Genomic DNA, 22442 nt, shown 5'->3' with positions numbered 1-22442 from the left:
TGTATCTTTTTCTCATTTTATTTGACAAAAGAAATTAATTCACTTTTTTTTTAGATTCCGTTTTCCTTATTATACATTGTAGTTATAAAGTAATTATACTATCTACCTATATCTATATGTATAGTTTATTTCACTATATATTACAAAAAATATTTACAATAACGTACTTCCCGTAAAGACCCACTTTTGATTATAGTTTTGATACTAGAGGCCGTTCATAACAATATTTTTTTGTCTATGAAAAACAAAAACAATATATTTATTTATATATTTTATAGGTACTGCTATAAATATTATTATAAACAGTCTATAAGTATCTATACAGGTAAAAAAAGATTGCATTATAAAAAAAAAATATATGTATGTAGCTAAAAATATTATGCATCCGAACACATTTTTGCAATGTAAAAAAAATTCAATAAATACTTTTCAATTCATTAAAAACAATTTATGTCTCTAGAAAAAAAAAAAACTTAAAATTATTTATCACAACAGACTGGTTTGCATTCCCGTATGTTTTCATTTCATTTAAACTAAATAAATAATGTATGTAACTCATTAAAGCTTATATTTATGAATACATTTTCCAATTTTTAAATTGAACGGAAACATAAAATAATATGAATCTTAAAATTTATTCAAATATTTATATTTAATTGGGTATGACCTAATTAAATAAATTTATTTATTCCTTTAGAAACTTTCTTTTTTCCACGTGATAAATGACTTTTTATTATAAATATAAATTTACTTGTCATAAATTTTATTAATTAATATGGTTGCTAAATATTTTCTTCGAGAAAATATGTACTTATTTGAATATAATTAATTAAATTTTACAATACATGTTTAAAATATGAAATTTGTTTCAAATTTTCATAAATAGATACAAAAATAACAATAATACTTGACTTTAAGTATGTAAAAAATAAGACCAGGACCAGTACGGGAATAGAATAGTAAAAATTCATACAACTCAGGTTACGTGTGATTATGACATTTTTATAAAAAAATAATGACACAAAATTGTAATTTCTAATATTTATTTCAGCTAGTTCCAATTTAAACATGCGTCGCCATCAGAAAAAAAATGTAAACCTCAGAAAAGACAAATTCTTTCTGGCCATTTACCTGGTTTCCATATCCCATTTTAACATGTAACATTTACAATAATTATAAACAATTATGTCCTATTTATTATTTTAATTATAAAAATGTACAATGCTTTTTATTTCTATTAAATAATTTCCTTAAAATTAAAGTTGGTTGTGCCGATACATCTCTCGTCTTGACAATTAGACGCCATATTGTGTGCGTCCATAGATTATATAGACAGAGTGTCTCCATACAAATGCCTTAAAAAAAACGGGTCAACTTTTGCATACGATTGTGTACGCGACAGTGTTACCAGATTAGAAATTATAACTTTTGATTAATGCAAATAGGTAAAGGTTGTAACTTAAAATATTATTAAGATTAAATAATCCTTTACAATATTTAATTGTATTATTTATTTATTTAATAAGAATAATGCGTAGATAAAGAATAAGAATGATGTAGATGGAACTTCAAAATCCTTCATATTGCTTTAAAATATAGTGAAATTTTGAAGTGTAGGTTGAAAAACAGTTTTTGTGGCTCCATATATATTATAAATATGGGCAGATAATGTCACTAAAAGTAACGGCCATTTTAAATACTCTAACTAGTTTTTATTTAACCGATTTCTTTTAATATAAATATCTCTGAATTTTTATAGATTTAAAACGTGTATTTGACTGATGTATGTATGTATTGTTATAGTATATACATAAATATACACATACGTAGCACACACAAGGAAATATGACGAATCCAGTTGAAAAATTACAGAAGAATAGAAAACAGTAACTACAGTGAAAGAAACTAAAGTGTGATTTGACTTGTCCTTTAAAGGAAGCTAAGGATTGATCAACCCGTATAGAGGTAGAGAATAAATAAATTTACATAAATATTATATTTATATTATGCAAAAAAAAAAATAGTTCAAAATACAAATAATAATTAAAAATAATTCCATTCTTATTGAAAAAGTTCTTATTCACTTGAGGGCAATTTAAAATAATAAAAATGCCACGATTTTTGTTAAATGTGAATATTTATAATTAAATTTATGCTTAAAATGGAAGATGACTGACCGTTTATGAGTGATTTCTGTATTAGTTCTTTTATTTTCTATTTTTCGTCTTATAATTTTTGCTCCTTTTTAATGCGTAAAAACTCATTTTAATTCAATATAGTAGACACGTTTAAGTTACGTTGAAGTATAGACAGAACATTAATAAAAAAACGAGTCAGCTATTTTGACAATTAGCTGACAAAAAGTTGACCCGTTATTGAGGCTCGATGCTCTATCTATATAATCTAAGTGAGCGCTGTTTTGTGATTCGCCTTTTTAAAAGTGGATTTACATTAATTTTTTATTAACATTAAATATCTCCCGTGCAATGGCTGTTAAACTGCTGGCCATACCCTGTTAACAAAAAAGAATTGTTAAAAATAATAAATTTTATTGTATACCTGTACAATTAAATATTTATTATATTACATCTGGGTTTTGAAATAATAAATTTAAAATTTTATAATAAGTGGTTAATTGTATATCTATACAATTAAGCATCCACTATATACATATTTTCTTAAACATGAAAACTAACCTCTTTATTCATAATCTTTAAATTAAGAAATAAGTACAAAAGAGAAAGACAAAATGCTCCAATAACTAAAATAGATATATTGGACAATTGATGTTTTTTTGAATAAGGGATAAGAGTTTTATAGAATAAATTAAAAATTAATATAAATAAATATTTAATTGTACACTTATACAATTAGGTATTATTAGATATATCTAACATAGACATGGTAAGAATATCTATCAGTTGTTTGTTACCTTTATTATAAGACTAGATAACGCTGCGATTTATCCAGACCTATTTATACTTTAGTCCTCACAAATCTATTGAAAGACATCACAGTATATTTTATGATGTCCTTAGTATCATATTGTAATCGGTGACAATTATCACCTCCCACTCGGCATAGAATAGGCCACACCTTCCTTTCCCGTGGGTGTTGTAAAAGGCGACTAAGGAAGCTTGTAGAGGAGAAATGGGTAGTAGCGTCCCATTTAAAAGATTATCAAAATCTAATTGCGGTTTCCAACTCGCCTACGTAACAACTACTAGCAACATACCCCTTATGGGGATGGTCTATGTCCAGAAGTGGACAGTTAGCGGCTGATATAACAATAAATACTTTTACATTTATAATATTAAGTAGGATTACATTTGTATACTGACGTCAAAAGTCCAGGGTTGGTGTCGGTCTGGTACCAGGAATATTGGGGCACGTACGGCGGGTGCGGCTGTGGCGCTCCCTGGTGGTGCAGTGCATGAGCATGCGCGCCCTTCACGTCCCAGGGGCCGGGCGGCGCGCCCTACGACAACGGAGAGTTCATTTGAAAACAATATTTTTAGGACGTTGAGTTATGGTCTTGATTTGATTTATTTATTTTTTTAATTTACACAATAAATATACAAATATCTGAATATTAATTCCTGCATTAGGCGTACCTGTATCGCGAGAGTCCGTAAGGGATTATCGATACATAATGTTTTATTAATACAGATTAGTGAGAAATTTTATACAATTAAACATGACAGAAAAAATGCTTGTTAAGTAACTAATAATTTAATAATATAAAATAACTTTTAATAACTTTCTTTTCAATGGTTAATCAATTTGGAAGTTATAGTTTATTTTATTTATTTATTTAATTTGAAGTAAACAATTAAAATTGTACATATTGCGGACATAACATCCTATGGCGTTCTCTACCAGTAATATAGTAGTAATATATCTTGTACAAAGAATAATATATTTTTTTGGTTTTAACTCTCACTGTCCATCTCAATTTTAATTTCCCAACTATTTATTTATGAAATGATTTTTTAATGATATATTTTATAGAAAAAAAAAACTAATAATAAATTATTTTTTTACAAATAAAAACTCGAGTGGTTATTAATTTAAAACCTGAAAAAACAGCAACTTCAGTCGAGATAAATAATAAATAATTAATATGTTTTCAATGCGGGTGTAAATCTTATAGATTATAAATATAAAATAATTAATAAAATTGGATCATAATTTGCGAAGATATCGCGTAATACATACACAAAAAGCATAAACAGATGAATTGAGAATATTTATTTTTCGATCGAAGTCACTGTATTTTTTGTCGAGTATAATTTACTAAAATTTTGTGTGTATATTACTTAATATGTCTAAGCGACTTCCAAAAGGAGGTAGTTCTTAACTCGTCTGAAATTTTTGCGATTGACATAGTATAAATTTACGCGTATACGTCACCAATTCTTAACACATTTCCAGAGTTTACAATTTGTAAATCACAGCATCTACCGTGAAACAATTGTGTTTGCATGGCTGTGTTTCGGTTCAAAGGGTATGGTAGTGAATTTACAGGGTACAGAGGAATAATACTTGAGTCCTCAGAAATAGCAACGCATGGGGGGTATCGTGGGCAAAACAGTATACTCTGTTATGTCCACGGTACTGCTCATGTTTATAGGCGACGGTTACCACTTTCCATCAGGTGGGCCGTCAGCTTGTTCGCCATTCTAAGTTGCATAAGAAAAAATTCAAAATTTGTCAAAATTAAAGTAGTTTTATTTCATCACTATATATAAACTGATTTGGAAAATCTTTGTGTATGAGTATACTTTATTTGCATCATACAATATAGGAAATAAACAAGACAATTTACAAACACAACGATACAATTGTATAAGTACAGTAAGGCGGTCTTATTGCTGAGAGCAATCTTTTCAAGACAACCTTAAGGTAATGGACTAATTGTTGTACAAGTAGGTATGATAGTGCTGTATAATTAAAAAAGTATCTTTTGCAAATTGCAGAATCTATTTTTTATCAGAAAGATCTTTTGAAATTTAATCAAAATCGGTTAAATTTTTAAACCAATATAATTGATTTTATCATAATTGAAGTCTGTTTTTTTTTTATGCAATACAAGTTTAAATTATTTTTTGTGTAACGGTAAAAATATTGGGAGTAAAAATATAGGGGAGAGGAGAATTTTTCCACCCCGCAAGTATCTCGCATTAAATTAATCAAGTTAAGCGCTAGGTGCGGTGGTTGATGGTTACGCCTTCTTTCCTAATATCATAAAAGGGAATCATTATTATTATACATGCATATTATATTACATTGACACGCAACAAGTGAGACAATTAAACGCACACGCTAATCGAAAACGTACTCACACAAATGGAGTACAATAATTTTTATTTACAAAAAAAAAAAGAAAAGGAATGGATACAAATAGATTAATCTAAAATTTTCTTTTACAAAAAAAAAAGAAGTCGTCAGAACTGTATGGAGAGAAAGAGAAAAAATAAGTTTATATTTATAAAAAAAAAAAACTTTAATAATATCGGAAGAGGGAGACTTTGTACAAATGTAGATTGCTGTCCCATTCGTGTTTCAACCGTGAAGCAGTTGTGTTTGCATGGCTGTGTTTCGGTTTGATGGATGGGATATGGCGTGAATTTACTAGGTACAGAGGAATAACACCTGAGTCCTCAGGAATGGCAACACATGGGGGGTATCGTGGGCGAAACAATATACTATGTTATGTCCACGGTACTGCTCATGTCTATAGGCGACGGTTACCACTTTCCGTCAGGTGGGCCGTCAGCTTGTTTGCCATTCTAAGTAGTATAAAAAAAAAAACTTAAAATAAATACAAATAAATTGAATTGAAAGAGAATTGTTAAAATCAGGTACAATTATTTCTTATTTCCTATTTATTTTATTTATTTAATTCTTTATTGTACACTAGTTACAAGAATATGACAGAGGTAATCAAAAGTACAAAGGCGAGCTTAACTGTAATAAAGAATCCTATATTGTATAATGCAAATAAAGTATACTCATTCATTCATTCATTCATTCAAACTGACGTAAATGTTGCTTAATTTATTACATAAAAAAAAATACGGACGCATTGAAAACTTCCTATTGTTTAATGAAATCCATTTAAAAAAAATATTATAATTTAATTTTTACTCCGCAAAAAACCATGATGACTTCAATCGTGACAAAATCAGACTAACTACAAATAAAATCGATTGTAAGAACAATCATCAAAATCGACTCAGCATAATAAAGCTATGAAAAGACGAAACAAGAAACTCCACCGTTTAGAAGTCGCTTAAAATAGGAGATGAATTTAGAATATTACTTAAGACGCTTAAAAAGTAAAAAATAAAAATGTACAATAATTTAACATCCCTCGACGGTTTTTGCACCTAAGTTCTTACCTTCAACATCCAAGGCATGGGGCGCCCTCTGGCGGGGTCGTCCTCACTTGGCGGCCCTTCTACACCCTCCGAGCGAGCGTAAAAACCCTCCTACGATAAAATGTAACCCCCCTTAAGATATGCACATTGTATTATAGAGAGGTACTTAATTCACATTAAGTGAAATCAGAAAGCGATTTATGAGAAACAGTGATACTCAAAGTGGTGTGTATAATTTGTTTTTTTTTTTATAAAATTGTATGAAACAAAAGATGTGTATAAATGTACATATTTTATTTATAATGGACGTGGTGTGAAATTAAATATATTGACAGAAATAGATATATTACAAAATATTTATTGTTTCTTGTATTTTGTTGTAATATTAAGAGTAAAATATCTTAAATAAAAAGGTATTTTTTTTTTAATTTAATTATAACAATATTTAACGGAAATTATAGAAACAATTTCCGATTTATGCAGTAAATTAAAAAACATGTATGAGTGATGCAATGTCCATATTTTTTTGCAGACAAATTTATTTATATTTTACGATTAAAATGTAAAATCATTTGTATCTTTAAATAGGTTAATACCACTGCGGTTCATAATATGTCAGTATGAGTTTTGTTTAGGTAAAAATTATGTAAAAAATATATACTCACATATCCGACCCTGGGGTCCCAAGATTGTTGATGTGGAGGTTTCACATCACATGAGGTACCGTCCGGCGATCGGCCTGCCGTTGGCTGTAACAAAATTAATGAAATAAATAATGATTGATCAATTTCTATGCTACTTAGCTGTACTATATGTAATGTTATTAATTATATTATAATTAATTCGTAGTCCGATTAAGAGCATTTAGAAATACTTAAATTAATTGGTAAAAGTTGGGTTTTTTTATTTGTTTTAAAATAATCTAATAGTTATTACGGAATAAAAAAAAAATCTTTAGATAGCCACAATTTATTAGCATCAATTACTGACATCATGGGCGACACCGTGTAATAATACTGTTTATGTCAATAGGTACGGTTACTACCATCTGTCAGGTGGGCCTTCAACTTATTTGCCACGCCAAGTTAAATAAAGAAATTTTTAAAATAAATATAAATAAATACCACAGCAGAGCCCCAAACTATGTAGAACTTATATCATTTATTTATTTGTAACAGGAAACCTAAGACTTTTTTAGATAAAACGATAACTGCAAGATAACAACAATGAAGTCACTTATAGGTTTTCACCAATAGACGCAATATACAAAATTTTACAGTGTTTGCCTCGGATAAGAGAATATTTTAAAGGTAGGATTATTTGTAACACACACACACACACACACACACACACACACACACACACACACACATACGAGAGGCAAACATGCATACTACATATAGTATATTAAACAATATAATATAAAACATATGTACTTAATACTAAACAGATAATTCCTAGTCAAAAAATTGCCTACTCAGTATATTCCTCGCTGTGGATATTTTAGATAGATAGATTTTATATTACCAACAACAATAATAATTACAGGTAAAAATTACAACGATGAAAAGAGAAAAAAAAATACCATTTGCTGGTTGCTGGAGGCGCCTCAGTTGTTGCTGATGCACACCTCCAGTGAGATGTACGTAGCCCATGGTGGCCCCCTAACTCATTTAACTTTAGCATTCGTGTGGGTCGTCAATACCCATTTTTCGTATGGGAGAATTTTACTATGAATAGATACTAGACAACTGACAGACATACTTAAATACTACGTTTTGTAGATACATTAATAACATAAATGGAAAAATATTAAATACTACAAAAAGATACGATAATTAATTTCTTTTCAAATGTTCTTACATATCCGACCTTTACGTCCCAGGACGGTTGTGGTGGTTGCTTCACGTCCCACGGCGTCCCAGTCGGGGACAAGCCAGGGGACAACTCGGACACGGGGGTCGAACTCGGCGTGGGCGAATGCGCCTGCGCAGGACCCCCGCTCTGGTACGCCGACGGCGAGTGTTGAGAACCACTGGAGCTGCCGCCGCCTCCTGGTAACAACGTTCATTGTTGGATCTATTTAGAAATGTTCTGTATATAAATAATAATTCAGTTTAAAAACATTTTGAATAATTAAAGACTGTGCCCCAAAAAAAAAAACCGTACCGTAGCCGGTGAACGCCTGCAAAACCAAAGGTATTACGCGCGCGTTGCCGACCTTAAAGAAACCTCTTTACCCCCATTTTGAAGAACCCCATGCTGTAGTCTCTTGGGAAAACCTTGGCAGGTAGCTCATTCCATAATCTGAGTGTTCGTGGGAGAAAACATATCTAATACCGCGTTGTACGCGACCATCTAGGCTGTAGGATATGAGAGTGAATTCCTTGTCGATGGCGAGCCTTCCGATGATAGAAAGTGGCCGTAGGCATTATGTTTTCATAATATTTCTGTATTAAAATGCACTTACCGTGTAATAACTGGTTATTATTAGGGGGGCTGCCTGGTGGGAGGCCGAGGCTGGGTGGCGGCGCGCCTACTTGAGCCGCTTTCATCATCTTTTTGTATTTGCTCCGACGGTTCTGGAACCATATCTTCACCTGGAACAAAAATGTTGGATTAATCATCTTTTTCTTTATATTTCTTTATAATTGTAACAAACTCATATTATATCATTGTCTGTCCACTGCTGGACATAGGCCTCTCCCATAGACTGCCATAAGGGACGGTCCTGAGCCACATACATCCACTGACTCAGATGATGATGATGATTGATTAAATATCATTCAACATATAAGCTGTGGAGAGTTTAAAAAAATATCCTCAAAGAATTTAACCCTTTTTTGCATGATTTTTTTTTATTGGTGAAATAAATCAAGGTGATATAATTCATGTTCAAACTTAAAGGAAAATTGGTTAAAAAAATAAATTTGACAGCTATGTTTTTTTTTTTTTCTGCAATGGACATTAAAAAAGGTATCCAGACACGATCAACTTAAAGTGAACTTGTTCTTTTATATAATTTTTGGGCATTTAATGTTATGATGGAAATTTCCACCATTATGCAAAGAAGGGTTAATTGTATTTTTTTTAAAACCATCTACTTATCAAGTAATGTTATGTCAATAGTATTGTAATCAGGAAAAAGAAAAAAAAGTGTGAACATGTGATGTATATTATATATAAGGTCTTTAACGCGTGCGAAGTCACGGGCACAGTTAGTTTATATAAACAGTAGAATATTTGATGGATTTAGTATTACTTGTATAAAAAGTCGTAAAGATTTTCGTATGTTTGTTAATCAATCTCACTTAAATAGCTGAACGTATTTGAATGGAACTTAGCACACTGATAGATCTAATCTTGAATTAATACATAAAATACTTTTTGTTTTAATTCACTGCGCGAAATCGCGGGATATATGTAGTTAGTAAATTAAGATTACAGTTTAAATAAAAACAGAACGACAAAAACCGTTATTAAAATGCTGTGTCACTGTAGGTATCATCCCACGCAACGCCGGGGGTGACGGCTAGTAAGTACATAGGGTAGCGAGTTTAGTGGGAGGGACCGAGGGGTGACTCGCCGTTACTTCACCGTTATTGGGGATAGGGATGAGGCGCTGTCGATATAATGTATCGATAAATAGATATAATAAATAGTATATGGCTATAGTGTGTTGAATCATATTTAACTAAATAAAAAAGCGACGGATTCTAGCGAATAAATTAATTCTTCTTAAATCTAATTCACTTTAGATTTCATGTTTATTATTTATCTTTGATTGAAACTGCTTGTTGAATTAGATGGAACAGTAAAAGACTGACGTGCATACTCGTATTAACTTAAATGTTTTTAATTTTGTAGTGTTTTTTTCTACTGTTGGTAGCGTATTCATTATATTACGGCCTTTTTACTGCACTAAAATCTCAAATTTATAATTTGGCATGACTAATAAGATGACTAGCTAGCATGTGGAAAATATCAAACATCATATTGATACGATCACCCATCATAAATATTACTTAATGCACTGTGATGCTTGTTATGTAAAATATGATCGTACTTTAAAAAAAAAAAACAAGTATATCTTGTTTGGTACCTTAACATAAGCCGTATAGATCCCGGCATAGAATAGGCTACCTCTTCCTTTCCCGTGAGTGTCGTAAGTGACTAAAGGAGCTTATGGCGGATAGATGGGTTGCCAATCCATCTGCTAAGCGATAACTATTGGTAAGACCTCCCTTATGGGGCCATATTTCCCTATGTTCAGCAGTTAACGGTTGATACCAATACAACAACCTTAATATAAGCTTCGCTTAGCTTGGGACTAAGTAGATGGCGCTGTCCAATACATCTAGCCGATTTACATTTAAAAACGACACGTCAAGTTAATGAACACAGAACGGGCGTTAATAACTCACAACATATATCAAACCAGTTGCCTTGACAACTCACATCACATTAAATAAATGATCGCTTTATCAATAGTGTTTAATATTACCTGTCCAGCAAGTAGTGATCGTATTGACACGTGTTATAATTACTTTACTTTGCAGTTTAAACTTAATATGGTCTGTTGATTTGTTATGGTCTGCATTGTTGTACTTCAGTTTGAAAGATAAGACAGATAGTGTAATATCAAACATTTTATGTTTAATATGTTACACACCTCGGTTCTTAAGTGACGCAATACCGGGAACACAGTATATCCAGTAGTGTCTAAAGTGTGGTTTATATCTGTAGGCAGTGATCGTTGCTTTTTATTTAATTATTGATCAAATAAATCTGTTTAGTGCCTGTTATATATCCTTATTAGTTCTTACTTTACTAATATTACTAAGGTCGAAAGGTTGGGTAGTAGCGTCCGTTTTAAAACTTTACCAAAAGCCTAACTACGGTTGCTAGCTGATAAACGTGGCAATTACTGGCAAGCACTCTCTTATGAGGAAGGCTTCTATTCAGTAGTGGACAATTAACTGCTGATATTATGATTACTAATATTATATTGATACTCTTATATTTAACAGTGAGTTTAATTATTAGTACTTGGCATTTTAACGGTTCAATCAATCGTTATGAAATTTGTAGTTTATGTACGCAACGGAAACGGATATTTTGAGATAACTGAGTTTAAAACGATTACAGACTGCATTTGAATCTACGAGTACATGACAATCAAACTATAAATAACATTAACTGATTAAATTTAATTAATCATCTTTAATGCCTACCACGTTATCATGATCGGCAAAATATGAACAAGTCGATGGAAATAGTTGACAAGTGCATCTGACTACCCCATGAGCGATTACAATCGTTTGCCCGTTTATTTTATTTTGAATTAAAATCAGTAATGCAATTTATCGATATCGATAAAAACGTATCATTTGTTCCCATCCCAAATCCCCACCTACAATCCCACCCCACCCCGATTAGTCGGGTCAGAGGGCGCGATATAACTTAACCCGGCGTACCTAACCCATTGTATTTTGTATTGTATTGGTATTTGAATTCAATTCACTCACTTAGCTCAGTTGAGCTAGTTCACGTCACACGAAAACCTTTTATGCGTGTTCTATTTACATTTTATCAGTGTCCATTTGTTATCTAGTCTCAACTAATATTATGAAGAAGAGAGCATTGGTTTTTGTTTGTAATGGATAAACTCAAAAACTATTTAACCGATTTTAAAAAATTATTTATCTATAGTTACTTTGATATTACCTATAGATATAGCGTGAATTTACTGTGTACAGAGGAATAACACCTGAGTCCTCAGGAATGGCAACGCATGAGGGGTATCATGGGCGAAACAGTATACTCTGTTATGTCCATGGTACTGCTCATGTCTATAGGCGACGGTTACCACTTTCCATCAGAAGGGCCGTCAGCTTGTTTGCCATTCTAAGTTGTATAAAAAAAAAAAGATATTAGTAAGTAAAATGGACTATATTTTATCTAATTTACCTTTCTACCTGAGTGAAGCCGGGTGGAACACAACTCTATTTAAAAAGTAGTAACATAAATTGCCACTCAAGGTTTGCTAGATGAGAACTCTTACAAAGTTAAGATCGCTTGTTATACATTTTTATTTAAAACTAATTGACCCGACAGATGTCGTTCTGTCAAGGGCTGTATAAGACTAGCAGTTCGTATATAGAAACAATAAAAATGGGGTTTCTTTGTTTTCATAGGCGATTTTTAAAATGTTTATCTTCATAAGACCCTACCTTGGACTTCAACGAATATTTGAAGAAAAAAATAGTTAAATCGGTTCAACCGTTTTAGAGTTTTGCGTTTAGCAACACATTTAGCCATTCGTTTTTATTTATATATAGCAATAGTTACTGCTATATGTATGTACACAGTTAGCAATAAAATTCTATTCTATTCTATTTTATATAGATAAATTATAACAATATAAATTTCGTGTACAATAAATAAATAAATAGATAAAATACATTTCCTTTTTAAAATGACTTTCAAAATGAGTAGGTTTTTAATTCTCTTGTATTTTTGTGGCTATGTTACGGGTCTACGTTATTAATTGCGAAGCGTTTATTAAGTGATTTTTTTTTTAAAAAAAGAAGTACAAATTCATTGGTATTATTTTTATTTAGAGCAAAATTTATTTGTTCTTGTTCTTACTTCATCATTACAGTATAAAGATTTATCCTTCTCCACTTGAACTGATTTTATAAAGAGAAAAGATGTTATTTTTCGTTTTTAATGGATAAACTAAAAAAATTTTCGCCTATAAAAAGCTACATTATTAGCCACTAATGTGAGTTGCTGTGTAGTTCCGACATAGAACGAGCCATCTCTTCTTTCCTATGGGTGTCGTAAGAGGCAACTAAGGAAGGGCGAGGGATGGGCAGCAGCATCCTTCTTAAAACATTATCAAAACCTAATTGCGGTTATTAACCCGCCTGTCAATTGTGGCGACAATTGGCGAAAAAATGGGCTCCTTCATATGGTGGACAGTTGAAGGCTGATATGATGATGATGATGATGAAGAATATGAGCTGTAATTTATTAAAAAAACGTACACGATGCTGGAGCGGACAGTTAACGCTTTTTTTCTGAATGTATTTGCTGTTGGCCGTGATGATAATGTACTTATTTATGTACTTTGTGGGCTGACACACAGGTACCTGAATAATACATATTCTACTAAAAATTTAAGTTCACAATATTCTTTTGTCCATGAAAATATTGTTACGCTCCGCCGAGCGGCATGATGGCGTCTGTTGTCAATACATATGTTTTAATATATACAAAAGCGCAACTTTTTCGACCGTGTGACGTAACTTTTTTTGTCACAAACCTATTGTATGCGTAGAATTTGGTAAAATTACTATAAATATGTATATAACTTTAAAATTATTTGTAATATTGCAAGGACATTACCTTTGTCAATTTATTTACAGGGTTTCCCATTTGGTTATAATTTGTGGTCATAAAAAGTTAATTTTGCTCTGCAAACAATGAGTTGGTTACAAAATTAACATGAGATTAAAACGGGAGTAGAGGGATTTATAAAAATGTATTGATTTTATAACTCACTTTGAAAAAGTTTGTCTCTTGTAACCATAAACGGAATATTTTAATGTTTTTTAATTAGATTTCACTTTTACCGAATAAAAATAATATGTCAAAGAAAAAATAAAATACATATTATATTTTTGGTTATCATTGGCTTTTGAAATTCACGCACCGAAGTTGAGTTCTACAGAAAATTAATGTACAAGTCAGTTTTTGATAATAAAATAACGTTAATTTGACGACGGGCGTCACCTTGACGTCAGATATCAAGGAATATTTGTGACTCCAAATTTACGTAAATATTTTGGTCATTATACAAAAAATGTTTGCTTAAATCGGGCATCGAAGCAGTAACGGGGTTGTATTAAATTACTTATTTTAATAAATGATTATTAAAATAAGTAATTGTATAAAAATAAAAAATAAAAAAAAGATATAGAACAACCGCGACACATGGTGGGTGATGTGACCGCAAATTATTTCCTCTTTTCGTATATTGTCGGTCACGAAAAGCTAATTTTTTTGCTTGCGGTATTCAGGTACGTTCGGCAAATAAAGGAATATTATTTTCATTATTTAATTTATTCTTACTAACAATTACGAGTGTACAAGTAACGATCTATTGTCAAATTTTGAGGCGTTTAATTTTTAAAAGATATTATTTCAAAACCTATATAGTTATTTTTTTTTTTGCCCGTGTGGTCCCTGCATAGAAAAGGCCACCTCTTCCTTTCTCGTGGGTGTCGTAAGAGATGAGTAAGGAAGGGCGAGGGATGGGCAGCAGCGTTTCTCTTAAAACATCTTCTAAGTATAACTGCGGTTGCCAATCCGCCTGCCAAGCGTGGCAACTACAGGCAAAACCTTCTAAGGGGAGGCCTATGTCCAACAGTGGACAGTGAAAGACTGATATGATGATAGTTATATTAAATTTAAAAATTTGAATACTCTCAGGAGTATGTTTAATTATTTTCAATTTTATTAAATCTATATTATTTATTAATAAGAAAATATAAAAAAAAAACATTCAAGTAAGTTAACAAATTTAAAATAAATAGAATAAAAAAAGAGTTTATATTTTTAAAGGATTTGAATATTATGAAATCGTAGCTAAATTTAACATTACTCCTTTATCCCTTATTTTTTACATAATGTCTTTCCTATGAGCAATTAAAAATAGTATCAATTAAAAAAAGTCTCCACCATCTTGCCAAATTTGGAACTACAATCGCAGGTCTTGAGCCTCGGTTACTCTATTGAAAAAAAAAAAACAATGCTCTATGTACCAAAGCACAGATCACCTGCGTCATCCGTCAAGGTACAAATATGCACGTCCGCGCATGCGTGGTATTCGCAGCCAGGCGGCGAGCACAAAGCGAATGGCCAGCATGGCACGAATAACATCGAGAACTTGGCAAACTATTTCGCCATATGAAAGAAGCGGTTTATTCAACATGGTATAATTAATTTGAGGTAAACTAGCATTTGTAGCCTACGAATGCCTGTTACCAGAATAAATCCTTTAAGTGTCTGAGCGTAGGTATGAACTGTTCGGGTGTGCGACGTGCACGTGTGTGAAGTTCTTTACGATTTATTATTCAAGCGCCTTCTAATTTTGAAAATGTTTTTTAAAATAAAAAAAATCTTTTTAATTTATATTCGCCTCCTGATGTGGTCAGTATCAATCAGTAAATACACGAAATAAATTAGTAGTTAAGCGACTCTTAAAAGAGAAGGGGGTTCTAAATTTGTATGGTTCCGTACCAAAATGGTACAAAGGAACCCTTATGGTGTGTTATGGTCTGTCTATCTGTACTGTTACAACTACCAATGTATAAATTATTTATGGTAATAATATTGATCTACTCAAACATCCGCAACAAACAATAAAACAAACAAACCAAATTTTTAATACACATGGTAGTATGGAGAATCTGCATTTTTTAAACATGATAATTTTACATTACTAATATAATAAATTTAAAAGTATACGATGTCTGCATCTCAGAGATCATTAATTTATTTATTATTTTTAAGGAATCTTTTAGCTGTCCCCACTAAGTTTAAGCTGCAGCGTGGCGCTGTAGCGCTGATTTTCAATGGGGCCGCCACTGAAGCTAGAATTCGAGAAACAGGAATAAGTCTATTGTGTGGCAAACTGGTGTATTATTACATGTTTTTAATACGATAGAATGTAACGAAATTAGCAGATACTAATGATTTTACGGTTCGAAGGACAGAGTACAAGAGTTTTTGTAAGTATGTTTATAAGATTTAATGATTTTTGCAATAAAAAGTGTTATACTTTGTTGCTGCCGCGCATGGATGATGCTGCCGATGTGATCTGATTGGAAATTAATAAAGCCATTAGGTAATTACAAGCATAAATACATTTTACTAATACGTGTGTCCCGGCATAGAATGGGCCCTCTTCCTTTCCCGTGGGTGCCGTAAGAGGCGACTAAGGGAGGACGAGAGATGGGCAGCAGCGTTCCTCTTAAAATATCTCTAAAAGTCTAACTGCTGTTGCCAACCTGCTTGCCAAGTGTGGCAATTACTGATAAAACTCCTTGTTCACTAATGGACAGTTAACGGCTGAAAGAATAAATCCTACTAATATAATAAAATTAATGACCTTTTTTCCGCTATCAATATCTAGAAGACCCAATATATAGATATCGGATCGGTATCCATATTACCTATGCTTAGTTACAACTGCCCAGAATTTTTTTTATACAACTTAGAATGGCACACAAGCTGACGGTCCACCTGATGGAAAGTGGTAACCGTCGCCTATAGACGTGAGCAGTACCATGGACATAACAGAGTGTACTGTTTCGCCCATGATACCTCCCATGCGTTGCCATTCCTGGGGACTCAGCTGTTATTCCTCTGTACCCTGTAAATTCACGCCATATCCCACCCTTTAAATCGAAACACAGCCATGCAAACACATGCCCAGGATTTTTTTAAATTGTCTATAAAACTTTAGTTTAATTGCCAAAAAAAAAAAATTGTGGTAAAATACTCCGATGGACAAAATTATGTTTCATAGACATAAGTGTCTATCGTAAATATCTAAAACGCACAAGTAGTATCGCGTTCAGATTTTGCTTTGACACGAAGATATTTTTGCTTAGAAAAGAAAACCGGTTGCTTCAATTTACGCTAATGTTATAAAGAGTACTTGCCAGTAATTGCTACATTTGGCAGGCGAGTTGGCAACCGCAGTAGATTTTGGTGGTACGGTTTTTAGAGAGACGCGGTACCCATCCTATGACATTTCAGTTCCCTTAGCCGTCTGTTACGATTTCCACTTTTTTGGTAGTCACGTGTAAAAGTGTTTTGGATTAGTTGGATAGCAGATATACAATCAAAATTACAGATTACGGCAGCATGCTATATTGTACATATAACTTATTGCCGTGTAGTACCTGAATAGAACGGGTTAGCTCTTCCTTTTTTTTATACCACTGAGGTAGCAAACAAGCATACGGCCCACCTGATGGTAAGTGTTTACCGTAGCTTATGAACACCTGCAATACCAGAGGTATTACGCGTGCGTTGCCGACCCTGAAGAAACCTCTTTACTCCCCTTTTGAAGAACCCCATGCTGTAGTCTCTTGGGAAAACCTCGGCAGGGAACTCATTCCACAACCTTTCCCGTCAATGTCGTAAGAGGCGACTAAAAGCAGCAGTGCCCCTCTTAAAACATGATCAAAACTTAACTGCGGTTGCCAACTCGCCTGCCAAGCGTGACAATTACTAGCTTAGCCCCTCTTATGGTGGAGGTCTGAGTTCAGCAGTAACATAAATAGTTAACGTTTATCACCTTCTTGCTGCTGTGAAAAATAAGCACCCGAAGCACTATCAAAAGAAATTATGCGTGCAAGAATTAAATAGCTATTAGAGATTTATACTGTATCAAATCGCAGCTTAAGTCAACAAAGACGCTTAAGCTAAATACTCATCTTCCAATCGCGAACCAAATAATTTTGGACAAAAAAAACATAACATTACATTTATATATGTAATTTTAGTATGTATGTATATCAATAATTAGTAGTACCACATTCGAGTATTCTGACACTTGCCTATGGTTGACTGGGAGAGAATGCTTTTAGCATTAAGTCCGCCATGTACCTACACATATTTGTACTAATTAATAAATAAAATAAATAAATAAATGAAGGTGATGATGATGTTGATAAATTATAAATACATTTAACTATTGGAACCTATAATAGTCAAAATCCATGCATATTATACCGAAAATGCAATATTACGGTCATCCATCTATGTCTTCATTTATTTGAACATTTACTTTAGCACTACTTTTTTTTCTTATAACAAGCGCAAAAGGCGTTCGCATTGAAGAACAACACGACGTTTTGTAGATATAAAATTGAAAATATTTGAATTTAGAACGCGGATTCTGTAAATTTATTGGTTTGTAAAGTAAATTTTGTTTAGCAATACGCCATTATTTGTCGAACAAACAAAAAACGTCAGCTTCCGTACAAAATGGATATGGGATTAATACGTCAGGCAACTTATTAATTTGAAAAATAATTGCGTGACATGTACTTTATGTTGTACCGTGCGGTTTCAACATAGAATGGGCCACCTCTTTCTTTCTTGAGGGTGCCGTAAGAGGCGACTAAGGAAACTGAACAGTGTTCCTCTTAAAACATTACCAAAGCCTAAATGCAGTTGCCATTTCGTTTGCCAAGCGTGGCAGCTACTGGCAAAGCTCCCATAATGGGGTAGGCTATGCAGCACACACAACAGTCACAGTAGTGAATAGTTAAAGGAAGGTTTTTTTTCTTTCGGAAGTCACTAAAGTCTTGAGGGAGACTTTGTACAAAAGTCGATTGCTTGGGTACCTCTGTCCCATTCCTGTTTCAACCGTGAAGCAGTTGTGTTTGCATTGCAGTGTTTCGGTTTGAAGGATGGGATATGGCGTGAATTTACTGGGTACAGAGGAATAACATCTGAGTCCTCAGGAATGACAATGCATGGGGTATCATGGGCGAAACAGTATACTCTGTTATGTCCATGGTACTGCTCATGTCTATATGCGACGGTTACCACTTTCCATCAGGTAGGCCGTCAGCTTGTTTGCTATTCTAAGTTGTATAAAAAAAAAAACTAAAATATGCACAATCGTTCAATGTATGAGGGACTTTAACGAATATACTTCATTCGATCACTTTCTTTAGCGCGAAAAGAAAAAAAAAACAAAGTCACAATATGAGTGAAAAAAAAAATAGCTATCACACAATATCAATCACTGCGAACGACTCAATCTGTTGTGAATGGATACATTATAAATAATTAATTAAAAGTATATTAATATTAATGCAATGCTCGATATCGCATAAAGCGGTTCTGTTGTTTAAAAAAAACAGTAGCAGCTACAAGACTGCATACTTGGACCGGACACTGAATGATGTGGAGTCACTTTTTAGTTTTTTATTCGCTTTTTCAAATGGCAATGTACTAACGCTGCAGCATTTTCCTTTACTCGGTCTTATGGTAAATAGATTTTTTTTCTGTGTATAAAGAAATACGAGTATATTCACAACTATAATCCGTAATGGTATAGTCAGATATTGGTATACACTGGCGGGGCACCGGTGAGTGATGATAGATGATGAAAGTAGCTTTGTTGACTCATCGTGATTATTTATCCAAATTTAACCACAAGATCAAGGATCTGCGTGGAAGGAAGTGGTTGACCTAACAGGCTGGTATCAGGGAAACCAATCTCAACAATACCATACTCCCAAAACAGAAGCCTTTGACAACTGTTGCCGTTGTGATAAATTTCGAGATGGCCATATTTTGCCAAAAATATCTAAATAATCTAAGCCTACCGTCGTCGCTCGGATTAATTCTAGTTTATCGGTAGTTAGTTGGTTTGAAACGACACACAAAGTTTTTGGTGCCGGCAAAATTCGAACTCACGAGCTCTACGGTCTATTAGTCTATGGTAACTTTGTTCTCACGATTAAAAACATATCGCCATAATTCTTATTGCAGTTGATGGTATTATTAATTTTTTCTTGTTGTTTGTTGCGGAATAAAATCTATTGGTATACGCAAATTGTGCGTTCTAAATTTAAATATTTCAAATCTGTTTATGAAACATTTCATTGTCTATAGATGCGTTTTATTCGTTTTAATATAATATCACTGTGATTTTACTGATCTAGGTGTTATCTTGCGAAAGTCCATATCACTGGTTATTTGATTACAATTATTAATTCGCAGTTTCAGTACTGAATGGTGATGGCAAGGCTATAAGCAGTGATCTAAATATTTGTCTGAAGATACCTCGTTTAAAGGTTAAGCACGTGTCGCCAAAAGTGCGTGAACAAAATGGCAGTTGGAGATTGATGGCTAATATGGAAGGTCGTGGAACTTCTTATAATAATAGTGATGGAAAAGGTCAGTCTTCGAGTATTGGCAATCGTACACAAACTAAGGGTAGTGGAATTAAACAAAATAATTCTATTTAAATAACTAGTAACAATAAGATTACCAGTAAATCGTCGCATCTCTTTGCGGAACTAAATCTCTTGTGTTGCGTAATAAAATCTGTTTGGATGCATAATGAAAATTCCGCATTCTAAATTTAAATATTTCAAATCTATATATGAAACATTTAATTATTCACAGGTACGTTTTACTCGTTTTAAAATAACAATTATATAGAAATGTATTACCAGTCAATATTAATTTTGTCACGATTGAAGTCACTTTTCACTTTGTGGAACAAAACCTCTTTGTTGAAAACACTTAAAAATTAAAAAAGCAATAACGTATTCCTCGTTATCTACAGAAAAAACGTTCAGTTGTTGTATCTACTTAGGCGTATCACACAAATATATCAAAGTTTAGAAATTAGTAATAAACTAAATCCACTTAATAAAGTATACTTTCGCTTCGTGCCTTACTTTGCGTTCTCGTTTATTCTGTTTTTATGAGAAAATTGAATGTATGCATGCAAATGGTTGTTGTAATCGCATTCTTCGTTGACAGAGGTACATACAATATTTATTTATCTCTCTCTCTCTTTCAGACAATACTAATTTGCATACTTAATCCACAAATTGTAATTTCTTTTTAAATTAAGATTAATAGAAGTCTATGTAGGATATAACTCTTTGATTTTCTGGTATAATGGACTGACGTGACAAAATCTATTATTTTATAAATATGTATATATCTAACTAGCGGCCCGTCCCGGCTTCGCACGGGTAGACATTTTTACAACATTTTAAAAAGTGATTATTGTGACATAACCATAATAGTTGGACATATAGTAACGCGAAGTTTTTTATAGTTATTGATGTTTTTTTCAACATACTTTTGTTCTATCACCAATAGTTTCCGCAGCGCACGCGACGAAAGATATTTTATAGCTATTTTTAGATATTTTTACACCTTGAGTTATGTTACTAAAGTTTTAGTAAAGACTCCTAATCTTTTCTAGCAATAAATATAGCCTATGTTACTCAGGGTGAATGTAGCTTTCTAATGGTGAAAGATTTTTGAAATCGGCTAAGTAGTTTTTGAGTTTATTTATTACAAACAAACACACAAAAATACAAATCTTTTTCCTTTATAATATTAGTGTAGATATGTATATATCTAATGTATTATATATTGTTTTTACATACTTAGGTCAACATCATATCTACCGTTGACTGTCCACTGTTAAATAGGCATAGGGCCAATTGGAAGGTTTTGCCAATAGTTACCACGTTTGGTAGGCGGGTTGGCAACCGCAGTAAGGCTTTGGTGATGTTTAAAGAGGGACGCTACTTGACTCGACGATTGCTTGGGTACCTCTGTCCCATTCGTGTTTCAACCGGGAAGCAGTTGTGTTTGCTTGGCTGTGTTTCGGTTTGAAGGGTGGGATATGGCATGAATTTACAGGGCACAGAGGAATAACACCTGAGTCCTCAGGAATGGCAACGCATGGGGGGTATCATGGGCGAAACAGTATACTCTGTTATGTCCATGGTACTGCTCATGTCTATAGGTGACGGTTACCATTTTCCATCAGGTGGGCCGTCAGCTTGTTTGCCATTCTAAGTTGTATAAAAAAAAAGATTCCTCGACTGTCAAGTTCCCTTAGTCGCCTCTTACGACACTCACAGCAAAGGAAGGGATACCTCATTCTGTCAATACCACACATACTTAAGTACTTAAAATTAATGAATCTGCTGTTTTTCTTTACGAAGTCAAATTTATATTATGAAGGTGGTAAATAAATATATATCCCGTCTGACGGTAAACGGCCACTGTAGTCTATATACATTTTTTCATTTGTTGTTGGTAAAATCTTTGTTGACATACGATTCCATGCTGTAAATTTAAGATATTATAATTCTAACGTCTTCCATTTTATTTCTTTTAATTAGTTTTTTTTTATTAGAAAAATTTTGCTAATGCCATTTGAATCATTATTTATTCTATGACACAATTGTGACATATCTTTTT

The 22442-nt window shown here is 32.7% G+C and overlaps 1 protein-coding gene across 6 annotated transcripts in view; it reads right to left on the bottom strand.

The window, feature by feature from the left end:
• Window positions 1-22442, bottom strand: part of LOC113515271 (homeotic protein distal-less-like) — a 134508-nt gene continuing 112066 nt past the window's right edge. The window contains exons 4-9 of one of the 6 annotated variants that reach the window (XM_052893541.1): window positions 8854-8983; window positions 8256-8437; window positions 7049-7132; window positions 6405-6494; window positions 3328-3478; window positions 1-2512 (exon numbers count right to left, since the gene is read on the bottom strand). In XM_052893541.1, coding sequence (XP_052749501.1) covers window positions 2469-2512; window positions 3328-3478; window positions 6405-6494; window positions 7049-7132; window positions 8256-8437; window positions 8854-8983 — 681 coding nt within the window. In that variant the 3' untranslated portion in view covers window positions 1-2468. Of the gene's footprint in view, window positions 2513-3327; window positions 3479-6404; window positions 6495-7048; window positions 7133-8246; window positions 8438-8853; window positions 8984-22442 lie in introns of all 6 variants that reach the window. The other 5 variants (XM_052893540.1, XM_052893542.1, XM_052893544.1 and 2 more) reach the window with 5 other exon arrangements.

The sequence above is a fragment of the Galleria mellonella genome, unplaced genomic scaffold, assembly GCF_026898425.1.
Source record: "Galleria mellonella isolate WM207_F2 unplaced genomic scaffold, CSIRO_AGI_GalMel_v1 utg1789, whole genome shotgun sequence".
Taxonomy (NCBI): Eukaryota; Metazoa; Arthropoda; class Insecta; order Lepidoptera; family Pyralidae; genus Galleria; species Galleria mellonella.
Note: the sequence above shows the minus strand (reverse complement) of the source record. Positions and strands in the feature narration are given on the sequence as shown.